Here is a 25,170-nt window from a genome sequence, read left to right on the forward strand (position 1 = left end):
AATGGGGCACCTTTGAACTGAATGCCTACATGCAAGCGATGAGTCAAGCAGCTACCTGCAGCTAGAACTGCTAAGACCTCACCAAATGGGTGTATCATCAGTTTTGTTGGGGAGCGGAGCAGGGTTGTGTTAGGGGTTCAAAGAGAACAAGTTGGGTACCAGGAGTCTCTGCTGGGGAGTAGGAGAAGGAACTAGAGTCGGAAGATAGGGACTGATCTACTGCAGTTATTTCAGAGGAGGGAGGAGACACAGCTGTAACCCTGGGACCTCTGGATCTAAAAGCATGAGAACCAGGCACTCTCCTGCAAAGACTTTAGCAGACCCATAAACCTCTCTCTGTGATCTAGCCAGCAGGGGGAGACAGGGCGTGGGGTTCCTGAGAAGACTGGGAGACAAAACCTGACAAGGCTTGTGTATGTCTCTAGTGAAAAGCTGAGGGTTGGAGGCTTATTCAGCCCTCTGCACCTGCCTGTCACTTGCTTCCATCCCCCACCCTGTTTAGTCTGGCTTGAGCCTGCTGCATGTGAAATGACCCAGGGCTGAGGGTGGCCTGGGAAGGCGGTGCGCTCTTCTCACTACTAGCAGCCGTAACCCAGGCTCAGAGACCACAGGTCTCTTCCCCCCTCGGGTGGTTAGAACAGAAGTTTGTGAGGCAGCTGAACGGTTTTAGCTCAGGCCATAGAGACTTGTGCTTTTTAGAACCAGAAGTCCAAGGTTCAATACCCAGTGCCAACACCTTCTCCAGGGTGCGGTGTCACCCTTTGGTTCATAAATGAGCACGCTGCGAGATGGCCTTTTTTCTTTTAAACATCTTTATTTGGTTACCATGTCCCCAGTTTCACCGCAGATGTCTCCTGTCCGCTCCCCGTTTCAACCTGACTCCCTTTAGAAGCTGTAGTTTGTCCTTGGAAAAAGCAGCAAAACACTGAGCAACATCTGCAGGCATTTCATGGAGCATCTGTGTGTTCTTATAGCAGTCACTGAAAAGAAGGGGTTAAAGAAGGTACTACAACCCCTTTCAGAGCTTCCTGCCACATTCCCATTTGAGTTGGAAGCAAATATTTCCATTCCAAAATATCCCTCCCTGCACAAGAGGGTTTCAGAACGGAATTGGAAATAGTTGACCCAACTTAGACCATGGTGAATTGACTTGAACCCAGCCTTGCTGTTGTCTTTGGAAGTGGTGGGGAGGCACACGTGGGAACAACATCCCAGACAGCATTTATCAACAGCAGAATCCAGACAAGGCAGCAAAGTAAAGAAGAACGCAAAGATGAAATAATTCTCTTTTTTTAATGGCTGTGATTGTTCAAAATGTGTCTAGGTTCATTAGCCAATTTTCCAATCTCGTTACCATATCACAAGCTGCATTCCTAGCAAGGCCACACACTAATTGATACATAATGTGCATGCGTCTATATATGCAATATACACTGTCTGGCTGTTTGATTTCCCACCTAGAATGATTTCTGGCTGGGGCAGAAGATACATGTTTGTTATGAGTTATTTATGCTATTCAGCCATTACTGTAGGACTCTATGGAACAAACGCCTTTGCAAAAGAGGTATTTTTCTACTTATGAGAAAATAGTGAAATATGAGTTAAGGCGAAAATCTCTCTCTATATATAGTTATATAGAAATATATTGTACTACAGCTATACAATATACAGCTCACTCCCAATTAGCCAAATAGCACGGGCACACAGATTTTACTTGGGTAATTGGGAGCTCGGATAATCCAGAGGGCCAGAGCCATTCAGCAGGGGGTGGCCTTCTCAGTGGCCAACACTCATCCTCCTCCTCGCCGTTCTGTTCTATTATCCAAACTCATTCCTTACCTCCCAGCATGAGATACACACCCTCTGCAGCATGTGTCTCATGCAGGGGAGAAAGGAAGGGATTTGGATAATGCAGAGGTTTGGACAATAAAGTTTTGAGTAAATGGGAGCATAGTGTATACATGTTATTACTCAGATTTCATAGTGGAAAATTATCGTTCCTTTGGTTGAAAAAAAAAAGTCAGCAGCTAGATCTAATGCCTGAAGCCACAGGTTGAGAATATCATTGACCCCTGGAAGTCACTTTTTCAATTCACAACTCAACAGTTTCCTCTAAAAATTTCAGGATATACGTATGCTTAACATTGCCCTTTTAAGCAAGGTTTGGCACCCTTGGTAGCAAACCTCCACGGGAAACCACTTTGGCACCTATCCTGCAAACACGCTTGTGCTTAACATTCTGAACATGAGAAGTCCCATTGACTTCAGCTCGTATCTGGCTGTCTCTCCACGAGGAAAGATGAGAATGGTTGACATTTTCAGAGAGGCAAGAGTCTCTGGCTTCCAATGGGAAATGAGCACCTTCAGCTACACAAGCCAGAAATGCCTCCTGCACATGATAGTTTTGATCCTCCAAACACCTGGTTAACTTTAAACATGTTTGGTTTCAATGGAACTACTCATGCATCAAATTAAGCATAGACCCAAGTGTTTGAGGCATCAGGGCCCTCAAGTTCAGACTTTCTTTAGAGAGAGAAATACAGGTAAGATTTGATCACATCTCACCCATAATCCAGGTTGTCCTTTTTAGCAGTCAGAGCAGGTAGGTGAAGATACCAGGGAGAGAAACCACTTACGATAGATATAAACCGAATTTTGTAAGCAAGGTGGGGCCAATGTGTCTTGTACACCCTGACTGTCCTATTGGTCCTTACACATAAATATTGTATGGGAGGAGGACACTGCTTGATGTGTTGTTTTTATGGATAGGAGTAATGTTTTTGAGGAGAGGGTAGATGTGAGGGTTTATATGGTTAAAATTGTATAAGCCAGTAGTGCGCCTTTAGTGGGTTGCTCACAAACATGTTGTATGCGACTGTCTTAGCTGAGTACACACTGGTAAATGGCTCAACTACTGACCTGTTAGGAAGGAAATAATGAAATACAATAACATGGTGCTGTATGACTTAGAAGGGCTATAAGTCTTAGCACTAATTATGCTGTCAAGGCACACTGGGCTCAGATTTAATCACACTCCACAAGAAGTAACTTCAATTGCTGAATTTGATCATACATCCAGCCATCAACCATCTTAGCTATCCAATCGTTTCAGTCATGGGCCAAATTCAACCCTAGCTCAGCTCTACAAAGTTACATCACAGTTGAATTTAGGGCTGTTTTGAGGTTTTGTTCTTTCTCTATCATAATGATGTTCCATCTCAGACCCTTCTTCCAACATCTCCTTTGGGGCCAGGTTTTTAAAGGTATCTAAGTGCCTAAAGATGCACATAGGATTCTACGTAAGAACGGCCACACTGGGTCAGACCAAGGTCCATCTAGCCCAGTAACCTGTCCTCCGACAGTGGTAGGGTGACCAGACAGCAAATGTAAAAAATCCAGATGTGGGTGGGGGGTAATAGGAGCCTATATAAGAAAAACCCCCAAAATCAGGACTGTCCCTATAAAATCGGGACATCTGGTCACCCTAGACAGTGGCCAATGCCAAGTGCCCCAGAGGGAATGAACAGAACATGTAATCATCAAGTGATCCATCCTCTATCACCCATTCCCAGCATTCTAGTGGGATCAGCCAATCTGCTGGGGAGGCCTCCAAGGGGTGGAGCCTAAAGGACCTAAAGACTCTACAATACAGGTTGTCACTGATCTAACTTTCCAAAAGCATGTGTCTGTCTATCCATCCACTTTCCCTCATTTCCTCCCTCCCTATCTATGGTTTTTAAAACACCCATCGCTCTGGTGTCTGAGGACCTACTCATCACTCAAAATTCGGCAAAACCTAATCAGCAGAAATTTGTTTTTCCTTTTCATCTCACATACTCAGATATTTGTTTGCAATGAAACAGCGAGCAGAGGCAATGCAGGACCCATCTTTATATACTTGCCATCTACTGCCGCCTTAGGCCAGACTGCATGGCTGCTAATCTGAAATTAAAAGGCCAATGATAAGGAACACTGAGGACTCTCTGTCCATTGCTCCCCTTTCTTCTAATCTACCTCCTTGCCAGAATGAACTGTTAATGCAGAGCCGTTAATACAAAGTAAGAAAATAGTGAAATAACAGCAAAAAATAGCAATCCAGCATTGCCTACCAAATTTAAACACAAACATTCATAGGATGAAATTCATAAGGACAAATGCAAAGTACAGCATTTAGGAAGGAACAATCAGTGGCACACATAAAAAATGGGAAACGACTGCTTAGGAAGGAGTACTGCGGAAAGGGATTTGGTGGTCATCGTTAAGGCTGCGAGTCTTTCACAGAGGTCACGGAAAGTCATGTGACTTCTGCAGCTGCAGAGGCTGACCCCAGGGCTGGCTGAGCAGCTGGGGTGGCCCCGTGGCCAGCCGCACTGGCTGCTGCTCCAGTGGCCCCAGGCAACTGGTCCTGGGCGCTGCCCCAGAGCAGCGGTAGCAACCCACCCCAGGAGCATCAGCGACCGCCGGAGCACACACACCCCAGCAGCAGTGTCTTCTGGAGGACCCTACCCCAACCCCCCACTGCCTCTCTCTGTCTTTCACACGCCTCAGCCAACTCTCCACAACTGCTGAACTGCAGGAACTCAAGACAAAGCATGGTCTCCTCAGCTGCTTCACACTGGGTAAAAGGGCTGGATCAGAGTAAAAGCACGGTAACCACCCAGGGGCGGCTTTCTCTGGCACAGGCACTGCAGAAGACAGCCTCAAGGCTGCATTTCAAGAACCCCTCAAAACACCTGGTGTAGTGGGTGTGCAGAGCGTGGGGCTGGGAGGTGTTGCGGGGGATGGCTCGAAACCCAGTTTCCAGGCAATTCCCTGTCTAATGCTGGAGCCCCAAGAGTTGCATCCGATGAAGTGAGCTGTAGCTCACGAAAGGTTATGCTCAAATAAAATGGTTAGTCTCTAAGGTGCCACAAGTCCTCCTTTTCTTTTTGCAAGAGATTGCTGTAATTTAGGCTCCTGGGACTGACTACATGACACAGGGGGCCTCCCGCAGCCCCTGCAACGGTCCAGGATTGGGAGGGCACAAAAGCGACTATAGCTTCCCCTCCCTTTGGGCTGCAGGTTTGGTGCTGCACCCTCAGAGGTTCAGCACAGCATCTCACCCAAAGCATATACATAAATATAGTGTATAGAAATCAACAGCTAAACAAATGAGTAAAAGGGAGGGGGAACTTCTTCCCAGCTGTGGGGCCACCTCCTTGCAAACCTTGACACTCCACTGCTAGGAGCACCGCAGAGCACATACTGCGGGGCTCAGTGGGACAGGGCCTCCTATCTGTTTTTAAAACATCCCTACACAAAGCATAGGACAGGAAAGCACTCTAGGTGCTCTCCTTGGGACAGGGAGTCTCTTGTACGGATTGTATTGGGCCTAGTAGAATGTGGCCCCAGTTTGTGATTGGAGCCCATTAGTCATTACTGCCACATAAACAATAATAATTAATGGAGACACTAGAAACAAAGGGCGCCTTGGCCGAGCTGCCCAGCATTCTTCCATTGGGTGCAGTGTTACTCAGTCTTTATTCAAGATAAAACCAAGCAGCTCAGTCACACGGACACCCCAAGAAATTGTTCTGTCCACAGCAGAAGTAGGAAACACCTGATGGTTGGGGAACATTCTATCTGACAATGATGCCAACATAGGATGGGCAGGGAAGGGTGGTAGTAATGTCTATATGCGTGTGCCATGCTTTGCAAACTGCCGACACCTCCCCATCGATAACTGCCAACACGGCTGTTGGAACACTGATAACATTTTAGTGGGGGCGGCATGTTTCTAAGCAATGAAAGCAGACTAGTATTTGGTTTGGTGGAGTTTCTTGAATGGAGTAACCCCACAGCAATTTACAAGCATGGAGTTAATTACCAGTAGCGTAGGGACACTACAGATACATTTACCAAGTCATTCACCGAACAATAGCTCCCGTTCATCCTTGGGTATTTCAACCAGCATTACTGCGCATCGAGCTGTTCAGCAGAACATTGTCTTTTTGAGAAGTGCCATGGGAGCTTTCTGGTGGCCCATGGACATTAGAAACATTAGCTTAATGCCTCATTAGAAGGCTGAGACGCACCACAGTCACGAAGGAGTGGGACAGAGCATCTGAGCACAATCTCAGACTGACGCCTCCACAACTTGTAGCTGAGTGGGCTGCCTGCTAAACCACGTGCCATGGTGAGTGTTATGTGCCTTCTCCACAGTCCCATTGAGAAACCCCATTCTTTTCTTCTCTCTTATGGGTTTTCCCCTTCATGCCATGGCAGTGATTGCTATAGCTGGTCCACTCCCAGGCATTCATGTAATTGGAGACCTATTTTTCTGGTAGCCCACCCAGACCTATATATTTTTGGTAGCAGGTACGTCAGGACACCATATCACATCTGAGAGTGTTTTGAGGACACCTGCAGTTGCTCAGACCGGTTGGCTATCTCCTAGCCTTTTAGTAGTCCCATCTCGGGATTTCTAAATAACAAAAGCCAAGTGATCTGGCTTGGGACTCTGCTGCTACCTTGAACAGCTAGGCACACACAAGCAATTTCATATTCTCCAGCAAACACACGGCACCAGACAAGAAACCCAATGCATTCACCCCAGAATGAGACATACAGCAAGTCAAAACACATCAACTTGCCATATGCACAATAGCAATTGTCAGCTCCTCAAGGGAGCAAGGTCGAAGTAAGGACAGCTGAAGCATGAGAAGATAATGGAACAGTACTGTTGTACACGCCCATTACTGATGAGGTCAGGGACTACCTTTTGCATATTATAGGCAGATAAAAGCCCACCGTTTGAGTATGTACAAGTTCGGCATACGGTAGTGTTGCTAAAACCCAAGACAAGTTACAAGTAACAGCAACAGAGGTAGTGTCATAACAAATAACCTTATGCAAATAAACACAGGATATATCGTTCAAAACAGCACTGTGGGGAGGGGGCGATTGGCACCTGTTTTCATCAGCTTACTCATTTCTTACAGCAAACTGTCCCCAAAGCAGCTGATTGCATTCTAGCTCTGTTTGTGAAGTAAAAATTGTTTGATAGGGTCTGGGACTGGAAGAGCATGTATCAGATGCAGATGGTATTTGCCAAGTATCCTCCGCAGGGCCACACGGCACAAAGACAATAAGCTCCTGGGGCAGCCTGCAATCAAAATAACAAAGGGGAAGAGAGAAAGGAATAAAAGAGCAAATGTAAATTGTTACTGGGCCAGATCTCCCTCGGGTGTAAATTGCCATAGCCCTAACCACTTCAGTGGAGCTATGCTGATTTATACCCCTGGGGATTGGCTCCCTCCCCACGCCCTTGTTCTATACCATAATAGAAATTCACTGTTAATTCTTGCAAGGATCAGACAACGCACTTTGCAAAAGCTCAGCACCCAGGGCAGGCAGGAGTGTGTCTGACACTAAGGCCTCTGGATCAGATCTTCAGCGGCGATAAAGCGGCATGACTCCATTGAAGTCAGTGGAGCTATGCCAATTTACACCTGGTTCTCTGTTTATGAGGGGAAATCTCCAGCTCCCCTGAATGCTTAGCACCAGTCGAGTCATTTTGGTTTTAAGTTACACACATTTTCTTTTTGAATTAAGCATCCCCGGCACACAAAAACAATTAACACTGGGTAGAGCTAGGACCTCTTCTCACAACCTGTCTGCAACGATGCCCTGCAAACCCACTCCCCTTCCCTGACCTCTCTATTTCAGGTGAGAGGCACAGGGTGCACTGTCCTCTTTGCCAGCTAAGCAGGGGTTGAATGGACATCACACCACTTCCTTAACCCTCTGGTTGCTACTTTTCAAGAGGACCATGTGTTCAGCTCTGACCCTATGGCCACACGTTTGCTCCTCCCACCCCTGCTCCCGCTTCTTGCCACCACTGTTCCTCTGCTGCTTTGCTTCCCAGCCAGCATGCTGCAGCTGGAGACCTAGGCCAGCTGGCCCGGATAATCAGGGCCAGACAGGTACTATAGGCTCAGGCCTAGGGCTCCGGCACCAGGACTTGGAAAATGGGGTCAGAATCTCAGCTCTGATGTTTTCAAAGTTAAGTTTCTAGCCCTGTTGGACTCAAACAAGCTGGAAACATCACTTGAGTGTAACTGAGGCCTGCCTGAGTTTGCAGACAGCCTGAATCAAGAGCCCCAAGAGGCACAGACTGCCCTATTGATCTTACCTCTGAAACCTGCTGCCAGCCCAAGGAGGGCTGGCACCATGCTCCAGGGGCAGAACCACGACACAGGGGTGGGGTAGGGCGGGACCCATGTAGGGTGTGCCTAGGGCTCTGAACTGCCTTCAGTCAGCCCAAGCTACAAGCACCACAGCCATAGGGAACCGTTTGCTGTGCTTCTCTCTTGGCAGCACGAGCAAGTCAGTGCCGAGGACTCGCCAGCCACTTACTCCTGGCTTCTTTGAACACCTGCAAGGCTTCTGGGTTGACTTTGACCCTTCCAGTCGAATCGGCAGCCAGGGCTTCTGCCTTCACCAGGTTCAAGTTGGCTCCAAAGTCAATCAAGAGGTTGACAAAGGCTGGCTCGCAGCCGTGTCTCAAGACAGCATCCATCACGCAGACCGGGGAGCCCCTGGAGAAGCCCTGGATGTTGACGGGGCCGCAGCAGTTAAAATCGGGGTTGGCTCCAGCCTGGAGCAGCAGCTTGAAGCACTGGAGGTTGTGATAGGCAGCGCTGATGTACAGAGGGCAGACCACCAAGGAAGTGAGTGGGCGAGAGGAGGGGCTGGGGAGCCGTGAGGGCAAGTGGTGGTTGACGTCCACGTCAGCGCCATACCTGAGTATGAAAAAACAAAAGCCATCTTGGTACCGAGGCAGACGGGTGCGGGCACACAGGGCCTCCAGAGGGAAAATGCTTGAAAGCAATAACACGACTGAAGCTCAGGTCCATGGAGAAGCTGGAAATCACTGAGAAGGCAGGAGAGCCCCACCACCACTAACCATCCAGGGCCTACATCTAGGATACTTTGCTGGCTGCCAGCCTCACAGTATCTGTGCATTTAGTCTCACACTTTGTATGGGGGCGGAGGGCAGTGTGATTATCTCCACGGTACAGGTGGGAACTGAGAGACTCCTTGCGAGAGTGGGTGGCCTAGCAATGGCTCTGCCAGCTTTACCCCCTTCCCACGCACAAGGGTTTTCTTGACAGCCACGCAGCACAAAGCAGCAGCAGCAGAGGCCGGAATATGGCCTGTGAAGGATTCATGAATTGCAGGGACAAAGCGGAGGGCGTGTGTTAAACATTGAGTTCAATGACAGGCTCACATTCCACAGGGGTAAATTTAGGCTCCTGAAAGTTGGGGAATTCTGGATCGCCTGCCAAAACACCCTGCTCCTGGTCCCTTCCCTGCCCGACACAGAGAAGCCGACTGCATTGGGGAGGTGAGCACAGTGTATGTTGAGCTGGCCACTCTACAACTAGCCCAGTGGTGGCTATGGCCACTCTGGTGGCTGTTGGTCCCCAGGATCAGGAAAGCGGAGATGTGACTTAGAGACACTTTCCTCTCCCAGTCATAAGGGCTGTGCTGAGCATTGTCCTTATGCAGCTAAATATTCTGCCCTGAGTGACCAGTGTGTAAAATCCACCATTAATGGTTTGGCTAGGGGATGTGTAAATAGAATCATAGAATATCAGGGTTGGAAGGGACCCCAGAAGGTCATCTAGTCCAACCCCCTGCTCAAAGCAGGACCAATCCCCAGTTAAATCATCCCAGCCAGGGCTTTGTCAAGCCTGACCTTAAAAACTTCTAAGGAAGGAGATTCCACCACCTCCCTAGGTAACGCATTCCAGTGTTTCACCACCTTCCTAGTGAAAAAGTTTTTCCTAATATCCAACCTAAATCTCCCCCACTGCAACTTGAGACCATTACTCCTTGTTCTATCATCTGCCACCACTGAGAACAGTCTAGAGCCATCCTCTTTGGAACCCCCTTTCAGGTAGTTGAAAGCAGCTATCAAATCCCCCCTCATTCTTCTCTTCCGTAGACTAAACATCCCCAGTTCCCTCAGCCTCTCCTCATAACTCATGTGTTCCAGTCCCCTAATCATTTTTGTTGCCCTCCGCTGGACTCTTTCCAATTTCTCCACATCCTCCTTGTAGTGTGGGGCCCAAAACTGGACACAGTACTCCAGATGAGGCCTCACCAGTGTCGAATAGAGGGGAACGATCATGTCCCTCGATCTACTGGCAATGCCCCTACTTATACAGCCCAAAATGCCATTGGCCTTCTTGGCAACAAGGACACACTGTTGACTCATATCAAGCTTCTCGTCCACTGTCACCCCTAGGTCCTTTTCTGCAGAACTGCTGCCTAGCCATTCGGTCCCTAGTCTGTAGCGGTGCGTTGGATCTTCCGTCCTAAGTGCAGGACTCTGCACTTGTCCTTGTTGAACCTCATCAGATTTCTTTTGGCCCAATCCTCCAATTTGTCTAGGTCCCTCTGTATCCTATCCCTGCCCTCCAGCGTGTCTACCTCTCCTCCCAGTTTAGTAATAACTCAGCTCCTCACTGAATGGGTACCAGATAGGCCCTAAAACAACTTCCCCCCCGGGAGGAGATGAGTAGTTAATATGTTAGTGCAAGCGCCCCTTACCTGTTGCAATCAAGGAAACTGAAACACAAATCTCTGCTAAACGGAGGAGTGTAACGAATTTCAAGAGTCTCACTTCAGTGGGAACTCAAATAGTGGAAAGCCAATCATAATGTCAAATGCTGGAGTTTCCCCCTGTACTCAGCTGTTTATGCTAAATAGATGTACCAAATTCCAGGCTTGTAGCAAATTGGGAACATATAAAATAATTATGTCAGTTAGTCAGCCATCCCTGAGAACTGTATTGTATTATCCTAAAATTAAATATTATGAGTTATGTCATTATAGATCACTTTTAACATCTATTCAGGTTGTTGGGTTTTTTTATTATGGTTGACAGCTGCCATCTTGGCCAATGCACTAGAGATGAACCATGGATCTTCAGAGCTGCTATTGCGTGAGCTAAACTGCTAACGTTTTCTCGGGAGGGCTGTAACAGACTCAGATACTGTGGACCCGGAACAGAGTGGGAACTGTAGAAGCCATTCACCAAGGGCTTACGGTCAGAGCTATGCAAATAACTGATTTTTCAATTCACCAGCTACACATGCCAAAAAATTGTAAAAGATCATTTTGATGAAATGTTTTCAATTTTTCAGCAAACCAAATAATAATAATTTTACAATCTTTTGCATCATTTCTGGGGTTTTTTTAACCTTTTCAAAAATAAAATAGATGTACAATTCAAAAAAAGACGTCGTTTTGAATCAAAATGATTTGTTTAGAAATGTCAGAACATTTCGATTGTTTCAGATTTATATTTTCTCCTGGTTTTTCTGACCGAAAAATATGGTGAATTTGACACAAATTTGCAAAATGTCTCAAATCTGCATTTTTCAGCAAAAGAAGGTTTTGTCCAAAAACTTTCATCCACCTCTCAGTACAATGGAACAACACAATACAATTTAAGGGGCTGGTTCTCAGAAGCATTCTGCTTAGGTCTAGCTCTGCACTCATTGAGCTCAATGGATTTCAAAGAGAGCAGATACCCCAATGTCGAGCACTTTTGAAAATCTCACCCTCGGTGTTTAGAATCTATGCTGTTATGCTATAGATGTTACTTTGATAGTACAAGGCATGAAACTATACATTTTACATGTGTAGCCTGTGCACCTGAGTGGATCAAACACTGAGTGAACAGAAAATAGGAGGGTTTTGCAAAAGCCTGCTGAAGAATAAGAATAGCACAAAGAACATTTGCTCCCTTTAAAAATATTTACTTTGAAACACCATAATACCGCATTTGACTGAAAAATAATAATAGCAACGTGTGCTATATGCAATGCCGTACCCATACAGTATAGAGCACATGCTTCCCAAATGGTGCACTCGCACCCATTTTACATACCGTAAATGTTAAAAAAAGCAGGGTGGGGGAAGAACAAGCCAACCTCTTTTAGCCATTTTTAATTGCTCCTTTGCAACAGCCAAGGATGGATCCTGGATAGAGGAGAAGTGTCGTGCTTCCCCTTCAGAGTAATACAATGCTCTTCCGCTCAGGAATAACTCTCCTGGGTTTGTAATCTTAGCATTCAGAGAATGAGGCTTTTCTGCTCTCCTGTATAGTGTAGGATTCCTCTTTCTGGTTAATAAAACATTCTGGGCCAAATTCTGTCTAGATCTTTATGAAGCTCTCACTGAAATCAGTGGGTTTCTGGCCCTGCTGCTGCAAATATTTATCCATGTGCTTTAACTTTGAAGATATGAATAGGCCCACTAAAGTCAAGCATGTGCAGAACTAGTTGCAAGATCATGGGGCATTCAAGCACATCCAAGTGCTGAATTTGGCACTTTGCGCATATTTCTCCGCACTCCTCTCCACGTCACAGCACAGAGACTGAGACCTCAGAGGATGACGGAGAGGTGGCTGCAGGCATGAGTGGAGAGGACAGGACGTTACATGCTGACTTCCCCCAAACGCACACTGCAAAGTGGTCTCTGTCTCCTCCATAGTCACAACACAACAGCTCAGCTTTGCTTAGTGAAGGCTAAAGCTAAGAGAAGGGAGAAAGTAGCCAGGAACAGCAGCTCTCTGAAGAACTGTTCCCTTCTGAAAGAGGTTTTCAATGTTCTGTGCTGAATTGAGGCCATACTGCATATAATGGTTTCATCCTAGAAAGTTTACATTTAAATCGGGTTTCTAGGAAAATGGCAAAGGCTCAAAGCCAAGCAATGGGACTCCTCCCGAGAGTCAGGCCTGCAGGATTGGTTTCCTTTGCAACTAGCTGGTCAAAAATTCTCTCTTGAAACTGCTTCTCAGCAGAAAATTTGGTTTTCAATTAAATGAAATTTATTGCAAAAAATTTCTGCATTCCACAGAAATGTTTGATTTTTTCATCAAAAACCCAAATGGCTGAAAATCAAAATCTGGTCAAAACCGGAAATATTTCTATTTGGATTTGCTGCCACAGTGCCTCATTGCAGCTGTAGTCCGCTTTTCTCATGCCCAGTTTTCTTCTGTTGGCCAGATTCCCTGCCAAACTACATTTCTACGATGCACCGTGGCCAGTGACTCCCATAATGCACCACCCTTTAGGGAGAGCAAATTTTTTCATGAAAAAAGCCATTTTCTGACCAACTCTGCTAAGTTATACTTTTTAAAACAAAATCAGTCAAACTTTTTAAAAGTTTGTAAGTACTGATACAATTCCCCATGACTTTGTCAGTTTAACACTGTCCTTAAATGGAATAAGCAGAATATATATCTCCTAATATCCTGGCTCTGCCCTCTATTAGACTAGAAGTATGATGCAATATCCCATCACAGGATGATTATGTAACAGGCTGTTAGGAAAGTAATCTATACGCCAGCCATATAATTGTAAATATTTCCACCAGTCTTACTATAAAACACGGATTACCATTCCATAGCTACGTGTGTATTTACTATTAGTGGATAAAATTTACATATAATGTCCTATCAGCTCCTGCTTTTTGCCTGGTATTCTGGTTCAGCAATTGTAGCAGGTCACAGGACTTCAGGAATTGTAATTGTGCTACCATATGATTTAATAAACCAAATCCAGCAGAGTCAATAGCAACTGCGGAGTTTGTATGTTAACAGGAAGCACCACATTGACTGGTAATTAACTGGGAATAGGGTGTTTTGAAGAATATGAAAATGTATAATTACATCTTGGTAAAAAATGTCATTTTATTACATTTACCCTGTCAAGGAAAGAGTAACTTAGATCAATACTTTTAAGCTTCTACAGAGCTCTGTAAGTCAGGATTGTGTTTTAAAGTAAGCAATTCTGAATAGATCTATGAAATCCCTATTGAAAATTTTGGGCAAACTGACCATTTGGTATTAACTTAGCAGCCTTGGGAGAAACATTGCCTAATAAAAAGATATTGGACAAACTCCAGTTAATTTTTAATCCTGAAAGTTTTCCAGAATCATGCTTTTAAATTGCTGGCAAGGCATCTTTAGAGGCAGACGTATAAATCAATACATCAACTCCATCTGCTGAAATATCATTTGCTATGTTTTGTACTGTGCTAGCAAATATACTGCGGGAGATTCTTAGGAATGTAGCTAGTGGGTTCATTCTGATGTGTACACATGCAAAAGAGGAGAAAATTCAAGTTTATAGGGCCCAGTGCAAAGCGCATTCAGAGGCTATCAACCCTCCTGCTTCAGGGTTTAAGCCAACCTCTAAGTGCTGGGGGTAGGAGGAAACTTCACAGGGGTTTTCTCCCAAAGCAGCCTGCTCTAGGGTTTCTTGCACCTTGCTTGGAAGCAGCTGGGACTGGCCACTCCTGGAGCCAGGATACTGGACAAGATAGTCCATAGCTGCTTTGTAACTTTCTGTACCAACACTTTGCATTAGAGGTGATCCCATGCCCCTGTGACTTCAGTGGGCCCATAATGAGCTAGGACCATGATTTTCAAAAAGCTGGGCTCCCAAATCCACCTTTGCTGCAGAGTTAACTTGGGCTTTTACTCTGGGGTTGCCCCAATCCCTCTTTCCTAACACATTCATACCTCTCCCAGCTAACATTGGTGGTGATTTCAGCCCAGACTACCTGTCTTGTCCTGGGGCTATAGGCTAAAGCCAGCCTAAGTGAGGCTTTCCCTTGGGTTTGTATCCCACCCACTTTGCACTGAGGATGCAGGCTACATCACGTGACTGCTGATAGTCCTTCAATGACTTCCCACAATTCCCTTCACATACCTAGAAGTTAGAAAAAAGTTCTCTCACTGGGAAAGAATCAAAGTGGCTCAGGTGACAGCAGCACAAAGAACCAGGTCCACGTCCCAGAAGTCCAAGTTACGCTCATGGGGAGAGCAGCACCAGTGAAGACCCAGTAAGTCGGGTGTGGCTGCTCACATCCAGGAGTGACCAACCCTGGTGCTGCTCACCCCACTTAACTCTGAGGTGACGACAGATCCCAAATCATTTCAATAAGCAGGCTGATTTTCATTGGTGATGAGCACCTACAATCCCACTAAAGTCTGTGGGAGCTCCTAGGGGCTCCTTTGAGAATCAGACCACTTATCCAGGTATCTAAATACAGGTTTAGGAGGCTAAATGTGGGTACCTGGTTGTGGCCAGTTTGGGCCTCGGGCAGTGTGCACAATTTCTAGGAACATAAAATAAGCATTGTATAGAGAAATCAAAGGTCATCATCCATCATTCTTATCATTAAATGTCATATCTTATTGAAGTGCTTTGCACACGGACCAGAAGTCTTTGCCCAGGATTTATTTTGGCTTTATTGACCTTACAAAAGAAACTTCAAGCTCCCCGCAAAAATAGGCACCTAACTTCTCAGCTGATCTGCTGCTTTGTAACTTTCTGTACCAACACTTTGCATTAGAGCTGATCACAAACTAGAAGTCAAAACAGCTTTCTGTTGGAAAATGCTTGGGGTTCTCAGCGGCACACCTGCTCTGAGCATTCAGTTCAAATCACCTGTTGAAATCCCTTGTCAGACATAGGCCGGACTTGAACTAGGGGTCTCCTGAGTCCCAGGTGTGTGACCGAACCACTGAGCATTGGTGGAGCTGGAGGCCTGGGGCAAGCCTAAGAAGGAAGGGCCAGCACTTTGAAGGTGGGGAGATGAGGTTTCACTCTAACATGATGACAGATGGGGAGGTGGCGGAGGGATCTGAAGAGGGGAGCGACTGAGTGAGAGCAGTTGCACCAGAGGGGAGATGTTGGAAGCTGGACTGAAAGGACCCGCCATGGAGCAGATGAGGGGACTGCGCAACCTGTGTGCTCCGTGAGTTTGAAGATAAACGGGGGGAGGGAGACAGAAGGCAGGACTAAAAGAGAGTTTGTGAGGATAGAGGAGAGCAGGATACTTTTCTATTGTGAGGGGAAGGAGCCAGGGGAAAAGAAGGAGGCCAAGGGAGGTTAGGAGACATACAGGACACTCTCTTTCCTCCCTGGCTCTGGATGCCGTATCAAATCCATGGCACAAACTCAAAAGGTAATAACAAAATGATTTTTAAGTACATCAGAAGCAGGAAGCCTGCTAAACAACCAGTGGGGCCCCTGGACGATTGAGATAGAAAAGGAGCACTTAAAGATGATAAAGTAATCACAGAGAAACTAAATGAATTCTTTGCTTCAGTCTTCATGGCTGAGGATGTTAGGGAGATTCCCAAACCTGAGCCGTCTTTTGTAGGTGACAAATCTGAGGAATTGTCACAGACTGAAGTATCACTAGAGGAGGTTTTGGAATTAATTGAGAAACTTAACAGTAACAAGTCACCGGGACCAGATGGCATTCACCCAAGAGTTCTGAAAGAACTCTAATGTGAAACTGCGGAACTATTAACTATGGTTTGTAACCTGTCCTTTAAATCACCTACTGTACCCAATGACTGGAAGATAGCTAACGTAATGCCAATATTTAAGAAGGACTCTAGAGGTGATCCTGGCAATTACAGACCAGTAAGTCTAACATCAGTACCGGGCAAATTAGTTGAAACAATAGTAAAAAATGAAATTGTGAGACACACAGAAGAACATAAATTGTTGCGCAAAAGTCAACATGGTTTCTGTAAAAGGAGATCGTGTCTTACTGATCTATTAGAGTTCTTTGATGGGGTCAACAAACATGTGGACAAGGGGGATCCAGTGGACATAGTGTACTTAGATTTCCAGAAAGCCTTTGACAAGGTCCCTCACCAAAGGCTCTTATGTAAATTAAGTTGTCATGGGATAAGAGGGAAGATACTTTCATGGATTGAGAACTGGTTAAAAGACAGGGAACAAAGGGTAGGAATAATTGGTAAATTTTCAGAATGGAGAGGGGTAACTAGTGGTGTTCCCCAAGGGTCAGTCCTAGGACCAATCCTATTCAACTTATTCATAAATGACCTGGAGAAAGGGGTAAACAGTGAGGTGGCAAAGTTTGCAGATGATACTAAACTGCTCAAGATAGTTAAGACCAAAGGAGACTGTGAAGAACTTCAAAAAGATCTCACAAAACTAAGTGATTGGGCAACAAAATGGCAAATGAAATGTAATGTTGATTAAAGTAACGCACATTGGAAAAAATAACCCCAACTGTACATACAATATGATGGGGTCTAATTTATCTACAACTAATCAGGAGAAAGATGTTGGAGTCATCGTGGACAGTTCTCTGAAGACGTCCACGCAGTGCACAGCGGCAGTCAGAAAAGCAAATGGGATATTAGGAATCATTAAAAAAGGGATAGAGAATAAGATGGAGAATATTTTAGTGCCCTTATATAAATCCATGGTACACCCACATCCTGAATACTACGTACAGATGTGGTCCCCACATCTTAAAAAAAATGTTGGCATTGGAAAAGGTTCAGAAAAGGGCAACTAAAATGATAAGGGGTTTGGAACGGGTCCCATATGAGGAGAGATTAAAGAGGCTAGGACTTTTCAGCTTGGAAAAGAGGAGACTAAGGGGGGAGATGATAGAGGTATATAAAATCATGAGTGGTGTGGAGAAAGTGAATAAGGAAAAGTTATTCACTTGTTCCCATAATATAAGAACTAGGGGCCACCAAATGAAATTAATGGGTAGCAGGTTTAAAACAAATAAATGGAAGTTCTTTTTCACTCAGCGCACAGTCAACCTGTGGAACTCCTTGCCTGAGGAGGTTGTGAAGGCTAGGACTATAACAGGGTTTCAAAGAGAACTGGATAAATTCATGGAGGTTAAGTCCATGAATGGCTATTAGCCAGGATGGGTAAGGAATGGTGTCCCTAGCCTCTGTTTGTCACAGGGTGGAGATAGATGGCAGGAGAGAGATCACTTGATCATTATCTGTTAGGTTCACTCCCTCTGGGGCACCTGATATTGGCCACTGTCGGTAGACAGGATAGCGGGCTGGATGGACCTTTGGTCTGACCCACTATGGCCGTTCTTATGTTCTTACCCCACAGACTGACCCTGAGCTGGGAAGGTAAGGGGACCGACTATACTTGCCTTATCAGCTCTCTCAGGATGTCGGCCCTGCCCACGCGGGAGGTGTGGTACACAGGGGTGCTGCGATGGTGATGGCTCCCGTTGGGGTCTGCACCAGCTTCCAGCAGGATTTGGGCGCATTCCAGGTGCCCGTTCACCACGGCAACATAGAGGGCTGTCTGCCCCTTCACATCCACCAGGTCAATCTCCGCCCCTTTCTGGAGGAGGAAATCCACACAGTTGCCATGGCCGGCGGTGGCAGCGATGCGCAGTGGGGTGCAGGGCAGCCAGCCGCAGCACCACACGGACTTCTCGTTGATTCGGCTGAGCGGGGGGGCAACAGAGCAGAGTTATCTGTCAACGCACACGGCTTCTTCCGGGATACAGCCCTGCCTCCCCCCGGACACACAGTGGGTAAGCCACAGGTATGGTGTATGCCCTGGCCTCTTGAAGCCTCATCTAGTACCTTTATTACGGTAGCACCTAGAAGTGCCCACCAATACCAGGGCCCTATTGCACTGCATGTTGTATGTACACATAACAAGGGGCAGCCACTGCCCCAGGGAACTTACAACCACGTAGACAAAGGAAGGATTATTAGCCTCATTGTACTGATGGGGAGGTGAAGCACAGAGCGGCAAAGTGGGCAGACCGTGCAGAGCTGGGAGCTGAAGACAGATCACTGGCGTCCCAATTGAGCACATTAGCCACAAGAGCACCCTCCCGCTTGAAGAATGAGCAAAGATAAAATATCCATTCTTCCTTCCGAAGTGCAGGACTCTGCACTTGTCCTTCTTGAACCTCATCAGATTTCTTTTGGGCCAATCCTCCAATTTGTCTAGGTCACGCTGGACCCTATCTCTACCCTCCAGCGCATCTACCTCTCCCCGCAGCTTCGTGTCATCTGCGAACTTGCTGAGGGTGCAATCCACGCCATCCTCCAGATCATTAATAAAGATGTTGAATAAAACCGGCCCCTGTTTCGACAAAGAGGATGTTGCATGTCTGCTTGTGGTGCAATAGTCTATGTTCCAGGGTGAAATCGAAATATGATTTCACTAGCAAAGCTGTCATTTACAAACCAGCTTTGCTAGAACCATCACAGCCGAAGTAGGTCTTTTCCCCCACGGCCAGGCAAGAGGTGAAAGTGTGCCGAGCACACACCGGGCTGTGAGCTGCAACAAGGACCCTGTGACTGTGCCAGAAGAGCAAAGGAGGGAGCAGGGGTGAGGAGGAAGGCAGGGAAGAGTTAGTGACTGAGGCTTTTAGAACAATCTCCAGTCTTGATTTTAAAATCACCAGGGACGGTGCATCCCCCACGCCCATTGGTAAGTTGTTCCAATGGTTCATTACCCTGCCTGTTAAAACTATGCACCTTATTTCTAGTCTGAATTTGTCTTAGCTTCACCTTCCAGCCATTGGACCAGACTATACTTTTGCCTGCGAAACTGAAGAGCCCATTATCAAATATTTGTTCCCCTCATGGGTCCTTAGAGAATATGATCAAGTCACCCCTTAATGAAGCTAAATAGATTGAGCTCCTTGAGTCTATTACTCTAAAGCATGTTTTCCAACTTTAATCCTTCTCATGTCAGTTAGGGGCTGATTTTTTGCAACAATTCTTCTTTACAGGCAAAAGCCCTACTGTAGAAACAGTTGTTCTGGCATAAAAGTGTCGATTTCACTCACTGAAGTGGTATAAGCGATCCCAGAAAAGGGACGCTGTATAAACCATATAGCTATCCCGGCAAAACTTTTCTGGCCTAGGCTAGGCCTCAGAGCGCAAGAAAGCACAGACACAGCAATGTCCTCAGTTGGCAGGCAGCGCAGCCCAGTGGCTAGGCCATTCACTTGGATGTTAGGCGACCTGGGTGTTCTCAGCTCTGCCTCTCACCCACTGCTTGAGTGAGTCACTTCACAGCTCCAGGCATCAGTGCTCACATCTGTGCAATGGGGTAATAGTACTTCATCCCCCCACCCACACACACACACACTCACACTTGTTATTTCCCATCCTTAATCCAGGTTGTCTCTTTATATTGTAAATTCTTCAGGGGCAGGGAGTGTCTCTTGATAGGGGTTTGCATGGTGCCTGGCACAACAGGGCCTCTAAGCACGGCTGGAATATAAATAATAATCAAGTGAGGCTGATGGGCACAAATAGGTGACAGGTGGAAACTTTATAAAACTTGGTGGGCCAAGTGACAAAAGGAATGCCCCGGAAATTTGCTAGGGACAAAGCAGTTCATTCTTAGAAGGGCTGGCTCATTCTGACTCTTGCTGAAAAGGCAATTTCAGGCAAGAGTTGTCATTATGCAGTTTACTCAGCAATGCAGGAAAATTAATTAAATATCCCAATGGCCACAGACATAGGCTGGGCCAAAATTTTAACACAAGGCGTTTCAGTTTTATATGTGATTGTAATCCCCTCTGCATGGTTTTGCCATTACACATAGACTTCTATTTCCCCATTATTTTATTTCCAGGCTGAGCTGAAGCATATTCACAAGCGGAGGCTGGATATTTATAACTGTACGTAACTCAGTTGAAATTTGCTTGGCATGGGATTAGCCTGGGTAAATTCAGGTGTTACCTGAGCAGCCTCTGACCCGCAATACAAAGAGCCTGCTGGGTCCTGCCAAGCTGCTCTGTTAAAGCTGAGGAAGTGCTGAGCTCACTGTGCCCTCAGGGAACGGCTGATTACTGGGAAACACAGGAAGAAGCAGTCATCTTCCCTTCCCCCTGCGTTCCCAGGAGGGTCTGACGGTGGCCTCTGGATCTGTACGTTCAAAGATACCCTTTGTGTGTGAAAGGCATGAGGAACTCCGTGGTGCTCAGTGCTGGGATCGGGGTATCTGCTGAACCAGGGAAGCGGAGCAAGTGAGCTGATCGATCTGTGAACTGCCAGGTGTAGGAAATGTGCCAGAGCCACATCTCTGAAGACACCAGTGCCTGCTAGCATTGGGGAGCAGATTTCCTATCACCCCTCCTTAGGAGAAGGCCTGACACTGGAGGGGGAGATCCGACCCCAGGCTTCACTCCCCCACTTTCTACACAAGAAGATCTGTCAATGCACAAGTTCTTCACCATTTCAGAACCAGCTTGCTGAAGATGGACAAGGCAGCGGAGGGTGGCAGGGGGGGTGTTAGATTTTTCTAAACCTGTTTACCCCAGCCCCTGGAGCCCACTCATGGCCACGGCCATCTCGTGACCTGCTGTACACAGAACAGGCAAGTTATGTCTATGCAGCATCCCCACCAAGGAAAACACTCCCACAGGTGGCAAACGGGACAGCAGCCTCGGCTGAGAAGCCAAGGGAATACCACTGCTCTCTCATCCCTCCCAATAACCCCTTCGGCTCAGACTGGAGGGACAGACTTTGGCCCAGCTGCGAGGGCGCGACAGGCCACATTGCATATGCTCTATTAAAAAACCAAGGCCTGCATACAGTGTGAGAACCTAAAACCACTCTGACATATACCAGGTGAAATTGGGTAGGTTAAGAGCTGCAGCGTCAACTGGCAGTATGATGGGCCAGATGCCCACCTGGCGTAAGTCGGCATGCCTCCACTGAAGGCCATGTGTGTGTGCTGATTTACACCTCTAGAGATCCAGTACCATTTCTCTCTATCCCAGACCCTGCCAAAAGGAAGCTTGCATCAGACTCCCCATCCGAGCATCACTGAGTAGCGGGTGTTCCCAATACCCAGCCGCGAGGGGCATGCTGGGAGAGCAGCAGGGGAAACGAGGGTCACCTTTGGAAGCTCTCCTCCTGCAGCAAGCTCCGGAGCGTCTCCAGGTCCCCGACATAGGCAGCATTGTGCAGCCTCATGTCTTCGCAGTGCTCAAGGGGGTGGTCACAGAACTGCTCCCTCAGCCACTCCTTCAGATTGCGACCTGCGCTGGAGAGAGGGTTGCTGTGTTAATCCTGGAGATGCCTGGATTCAACACCTACCCCATGGGCGCTACCTTGACCAATGCACCGGGGAACTCAAAGCAGAATTTGCTACAACTTGAGCTGTCTGGAGCCAGGGTGCTAACTTGGGGTTATAAAATCTCCCATTCTCTGTGGTGCGGCCTACGGGGGGCTTTGTAATATTCTCCCCGGTGGGTTATGTCCTCTGGCAGTGTGAGGATCTGAGGTGACATACGGCAGCTGCCTCTACACACAGCAGACACTGAATGCTAGAGGCTTCATTAGCCAGAGCCAGCCACGCTCTAGGGGCATGAGGGGGGCTGTCTTCCAGGGAGAGACAATGCAACAGGGAGCACCCGGGGGAAGGCAGGGTGGGCAGCCTGTCTCCACAGAGCTGCCGCACGTTGACAGGACCACTGGCACAGCAGGAATGATGGAGGGGACCAGTGTGTATGGCAGGGATATTCTGGGTGCGTCCAGTACCCAGCGCAATGGGGCACGCCCGTGGCTGGGGCCTTCAGGCCCTGCTGTACTAGGCATAAGCGTCTCTCTGCACTGGCCCCCAGCTCTGGGATTTGCTGTGTATTGTTTTCGCCTTCCCTTTTCCCTGGTGGTGTCATCTGTCCACTCCTCCTCCTTTCCCTTTCCCTGTCACCCTCCTCCCACTCCCGTTTCTCTTCCCCTCCCTCCCCTGGGCCTGCCCACCCAGCCCTTTTCCTGCCAGGAGGCGGGGAAAGCCAAGGGCCTGAAGAGAGCCAGCTCTTTGCTACCAAGTTAGGGAGGCCAGGTGAGCGGAGAGGTGATGCCATAGGCAGCCGGGCGAGCCAGGATGGCGGCTGTCTGTGCTGCTATGTTGCAGCGCTGGGAGACTTGAGAATCCTGGGAAAGTCCCTGGCTTTGGAAAGCCAAATGGAAGCTCAAATCAGGGCCTGGAAAACCAAAAGAGTCCTGCTTTTTGTGGGCTTCTGGTCACTCTACCCCAGAGGCCAAACCGTGCTCCTTCCCCTCCCCGCCATCACACCTTCCTGATTTCCCTTTGACCTTTCACCCAGCCATCCAAGCCTCCCAGCTGCCCCTCCCATGGCGATTCCTGCTTTCTTCAGCACGCTTGTGTCAAACGCTCAACCCACCGCCCCTGCTCCAGAAACAAGCGGTGCTTGGATACACTTCCACGTCCGAAGCCCTCCCGAACAAGGCTCACAGTTAGCAGGTGTGAACAGCAACAATCACTGACAACACATGATGCAACCAGCCAGGCTGGTCACTAAGAATGACTCCAAAGGTTTGGAATAAACAAGAATTGGCCTAACCCTCTGCCCACAGCTAAAACAAGCCCAAGCCAAAAATATTCCAATAACTGGTTGGTGTTTTGTCCTCACAAACGCTGCCCGTCCTAGCTCCAGCCAGGATCGGAAGTGTAAAGTACTCAATGATGGTGCAAGATGTAATGCTCTACAAGATTTGTAGAGCAATTTAGCAGACTCGGGAGGGTCGCATCATTTGAAGTGGTTTAGCTGAAGCAGCCAAAGCACTGGGGAGTTCTCTGAAACATCTGTGGTTCGCTTGTCAGTAAATATTACCTCCGGAAAAACTAAAAGGGAAACTTCTAGTTGCAACCTTAACTATAGGGTGCTGTCACATGCGCCAGAATTTTCAGAAGAGCTCGGCTCCCGTTTAGGCAGCAATACACACGGTCCGTTTTTGCCAGCACTTCAGCGCACTGGGTGCCAAGGTGTCCTGAAGAATGTGGCCAGAGGTGTCACAAGGGCAGCCGCTGGGTGCTGAGCACTTTGGGTAAATGGGAGCTGCAGGGCTCTTTTGACAGCTTGGCTCCAGTTGTGGATGCTGCTGAGCGCTTGAAAATGCAACTTGAGGTGGCTCAGCCTGTCCTTTTCAAATACATGTGAACATAAGAACAGCCATCCTGGGTCAGACCAAGGGTCCATCTAGCCCAGTGTCCTGTCTTCTGACAGTGGCCAATGCCAGGTGCCCCAGAGGGAATGAACAGAACAGGTCATCATCAAGTGATCCATCCTTGTCGCTCATTCCCAGCTTCTGGCACTGTGTGATGCACTGTGTAGCAAGCATACAATAAACATGTGAGATGGACAACGCTAACAGGGCTCTGATGATAGTCGAGTATCTCTCCATGTTAGAAAACGACGACGGTTCCATGAGGTGTCTTTAATCGTGTAGCCAACCAGCCCTTGGGGAGAGAGCTGCAGACATTAAGTACGTTTAATTTGAGAGGCAACTGGTAGACTTAAAATGGCAGCTCAAAAAGGGAAAATAGCAGAGTGATTTAATATCAGAGCTTAATTTGTGCCAGGGCTGAGCCCCGGCACCTTTAAGCCTGGCAGCTCATAGCCCCAGCACCTCTGGGCTTGCTTCATCTGTTATGAATGTAAAAAAATTGCTTGAACCATGGCACCTCTTTCATTACAGATTAAGCACTATTTCATATCCCTGCACACACAGAGAGCACACCCGCACACACTGGACTAGAGGCATAAACCACCTGCTTCTCATCCAGCTATGTGGACTTGTACTTCCTTAAGAGAATGACAATTGCATGGGAGCAGAACAGAGAAACAAACCACGGGGTTTGCAAAGTCCCTTTTGTGGTGCTGCTCACACGTCCCTCTGGAAAACCCTACACAAATCCGAGAGCCCCCTGAATGGCCGGCATTCCTGAACATCCCGCAGCTTACAGTGAGAGAATGCACTTCCCTGCCCCCAGCCTCCCACCCCCACCACACCACCCTACCCCCAGAAAAAGACCAGGGGGCACTCCAGAGTGTTCCCCCCCCCGGCCCCCAGTTCATTGCCAGGGAAGCAGAGCCTTGTAAAGCACAGCCCCCCCTTCCCCAGGCAGCGCCACAGGAAAGGAGGCAGGGCCGCAGCTTGAGACTGCTCTGGTGGCTACAGTCCCTCTGCTGATGCTCCTGGCTTGGCTTTCCTTACGTTACCTGCATTTCCATCGGTGGCACCGAGGGTGGCACCGTGACTGTCACTGCTCTGGGCTTCCAGGCCAGCCCCAGGTTCTCTTTGCAGGGAACCAGGACTGTTGGGGTAGTTTCCTTCAGCCATCTGGCCCACTCTTCTACACCGCAGCCGCCCAGCCACTCCCTGCCCCCCCCCAGGGGCTCCCCAGGGCACTCCCTACACTGAGCTGCCCTGGCACAGGAACCACAAACAGGCTGAAGCTGGCATGTCATTTCCCTGGCCTGGGAACACTGTGAGCGCTGCACACT

The 25,170-nt window shown here is 47.7% G+C and overlaps 1 protein-coding gene across 3 annotated transcripts; it reads right to left on the minus strand.

Moving 5' to 3' along the window:
• Positions 1–772: 772 nt before the first annotated feature.
• ASB1 (ankyrin repeat and SOCS box containing 1) lies at positions 773–25,170 on the minus strand. Of its 3 annotated transcripts, XM_073306841.1 has the most exons (6): positions 24,886–25,170; positions 21,756–21,897; positions 18,022–18,324; positions 8,398–8,783; positions 6,968–7,144; positions 773–980 (listed from the first exon to the last, which is right to left on the minus strand). In XM_073306841.1, exons 1-5 carry the CDS (start codon positions 25,004–25,006, stop codon positions 7,011–7,013), a joined length of 1,086 nt encoding a protein of 361 aa, XP_073162942.1. In that variant the 5' UTR covers positions 25,007–25,170; the 3' UTR covers positions 773–980; positions 6,968–7,010. The 3 variants fall into 3 exon arrangements, with proteins under 3 accessions (XP_073162942.1, XP_073162941.1, XP_073162943.1); XM_073306840.1 differs by lacking the exon at positions 773–980 and having other exon boundaries at positions 1,275–7,144; XM_073306842.1 differs by lacking the exon at positions 773–980 and having other exon boundaries at positions 1,275–7,144; positions 21,756–21,902; positions 24,886–24,975.

The sequence above is a fragment of the Lepidochelys kempii genome, chromosome 11 (genome assembly GCF_965140265.1).
Source record: "Lepidochelys kempii isolate rLepKem1 chromosome 11, rLepKem1.hap2, whole genome shotgun sequence".
In the NCBI taxonomy this organism is placed as follows: domain Eukaryota; kingdom Metazoa; phylum Chordata; order Testudines; family Cheloniidae; genus Lepidochelys; species Lepidochelys kempii.

What these genes read in the sequence shown, in the direction of transcription:
- ASB1 (XM_073306841.1), bottom strand. Translation starts at nt 25,006, where the DNA reads ATGGCTGAAGGAAACTACCCCAACAGTCCTGGTTCCCTGCAAAGAGAA. An exon ending in ATCCTGAGAGAGCTGATAAG is followed by an intron (nt 8,784 to 18,021) that starts GCAAGTATAGTC and finishes TTTCATACTCAG; the next exon opens with GTATGGCGCTGACGTGGACG. An exon ending in GGTGTTCAAAGAAGCCAGGA is followed by an intron (nt 7,145 to 8,397) that starts GTAAGTGGCTGG and finishes TTTTGATTGCAG; the next exon opens with GCTGCCCCAGGAGCTTATTG.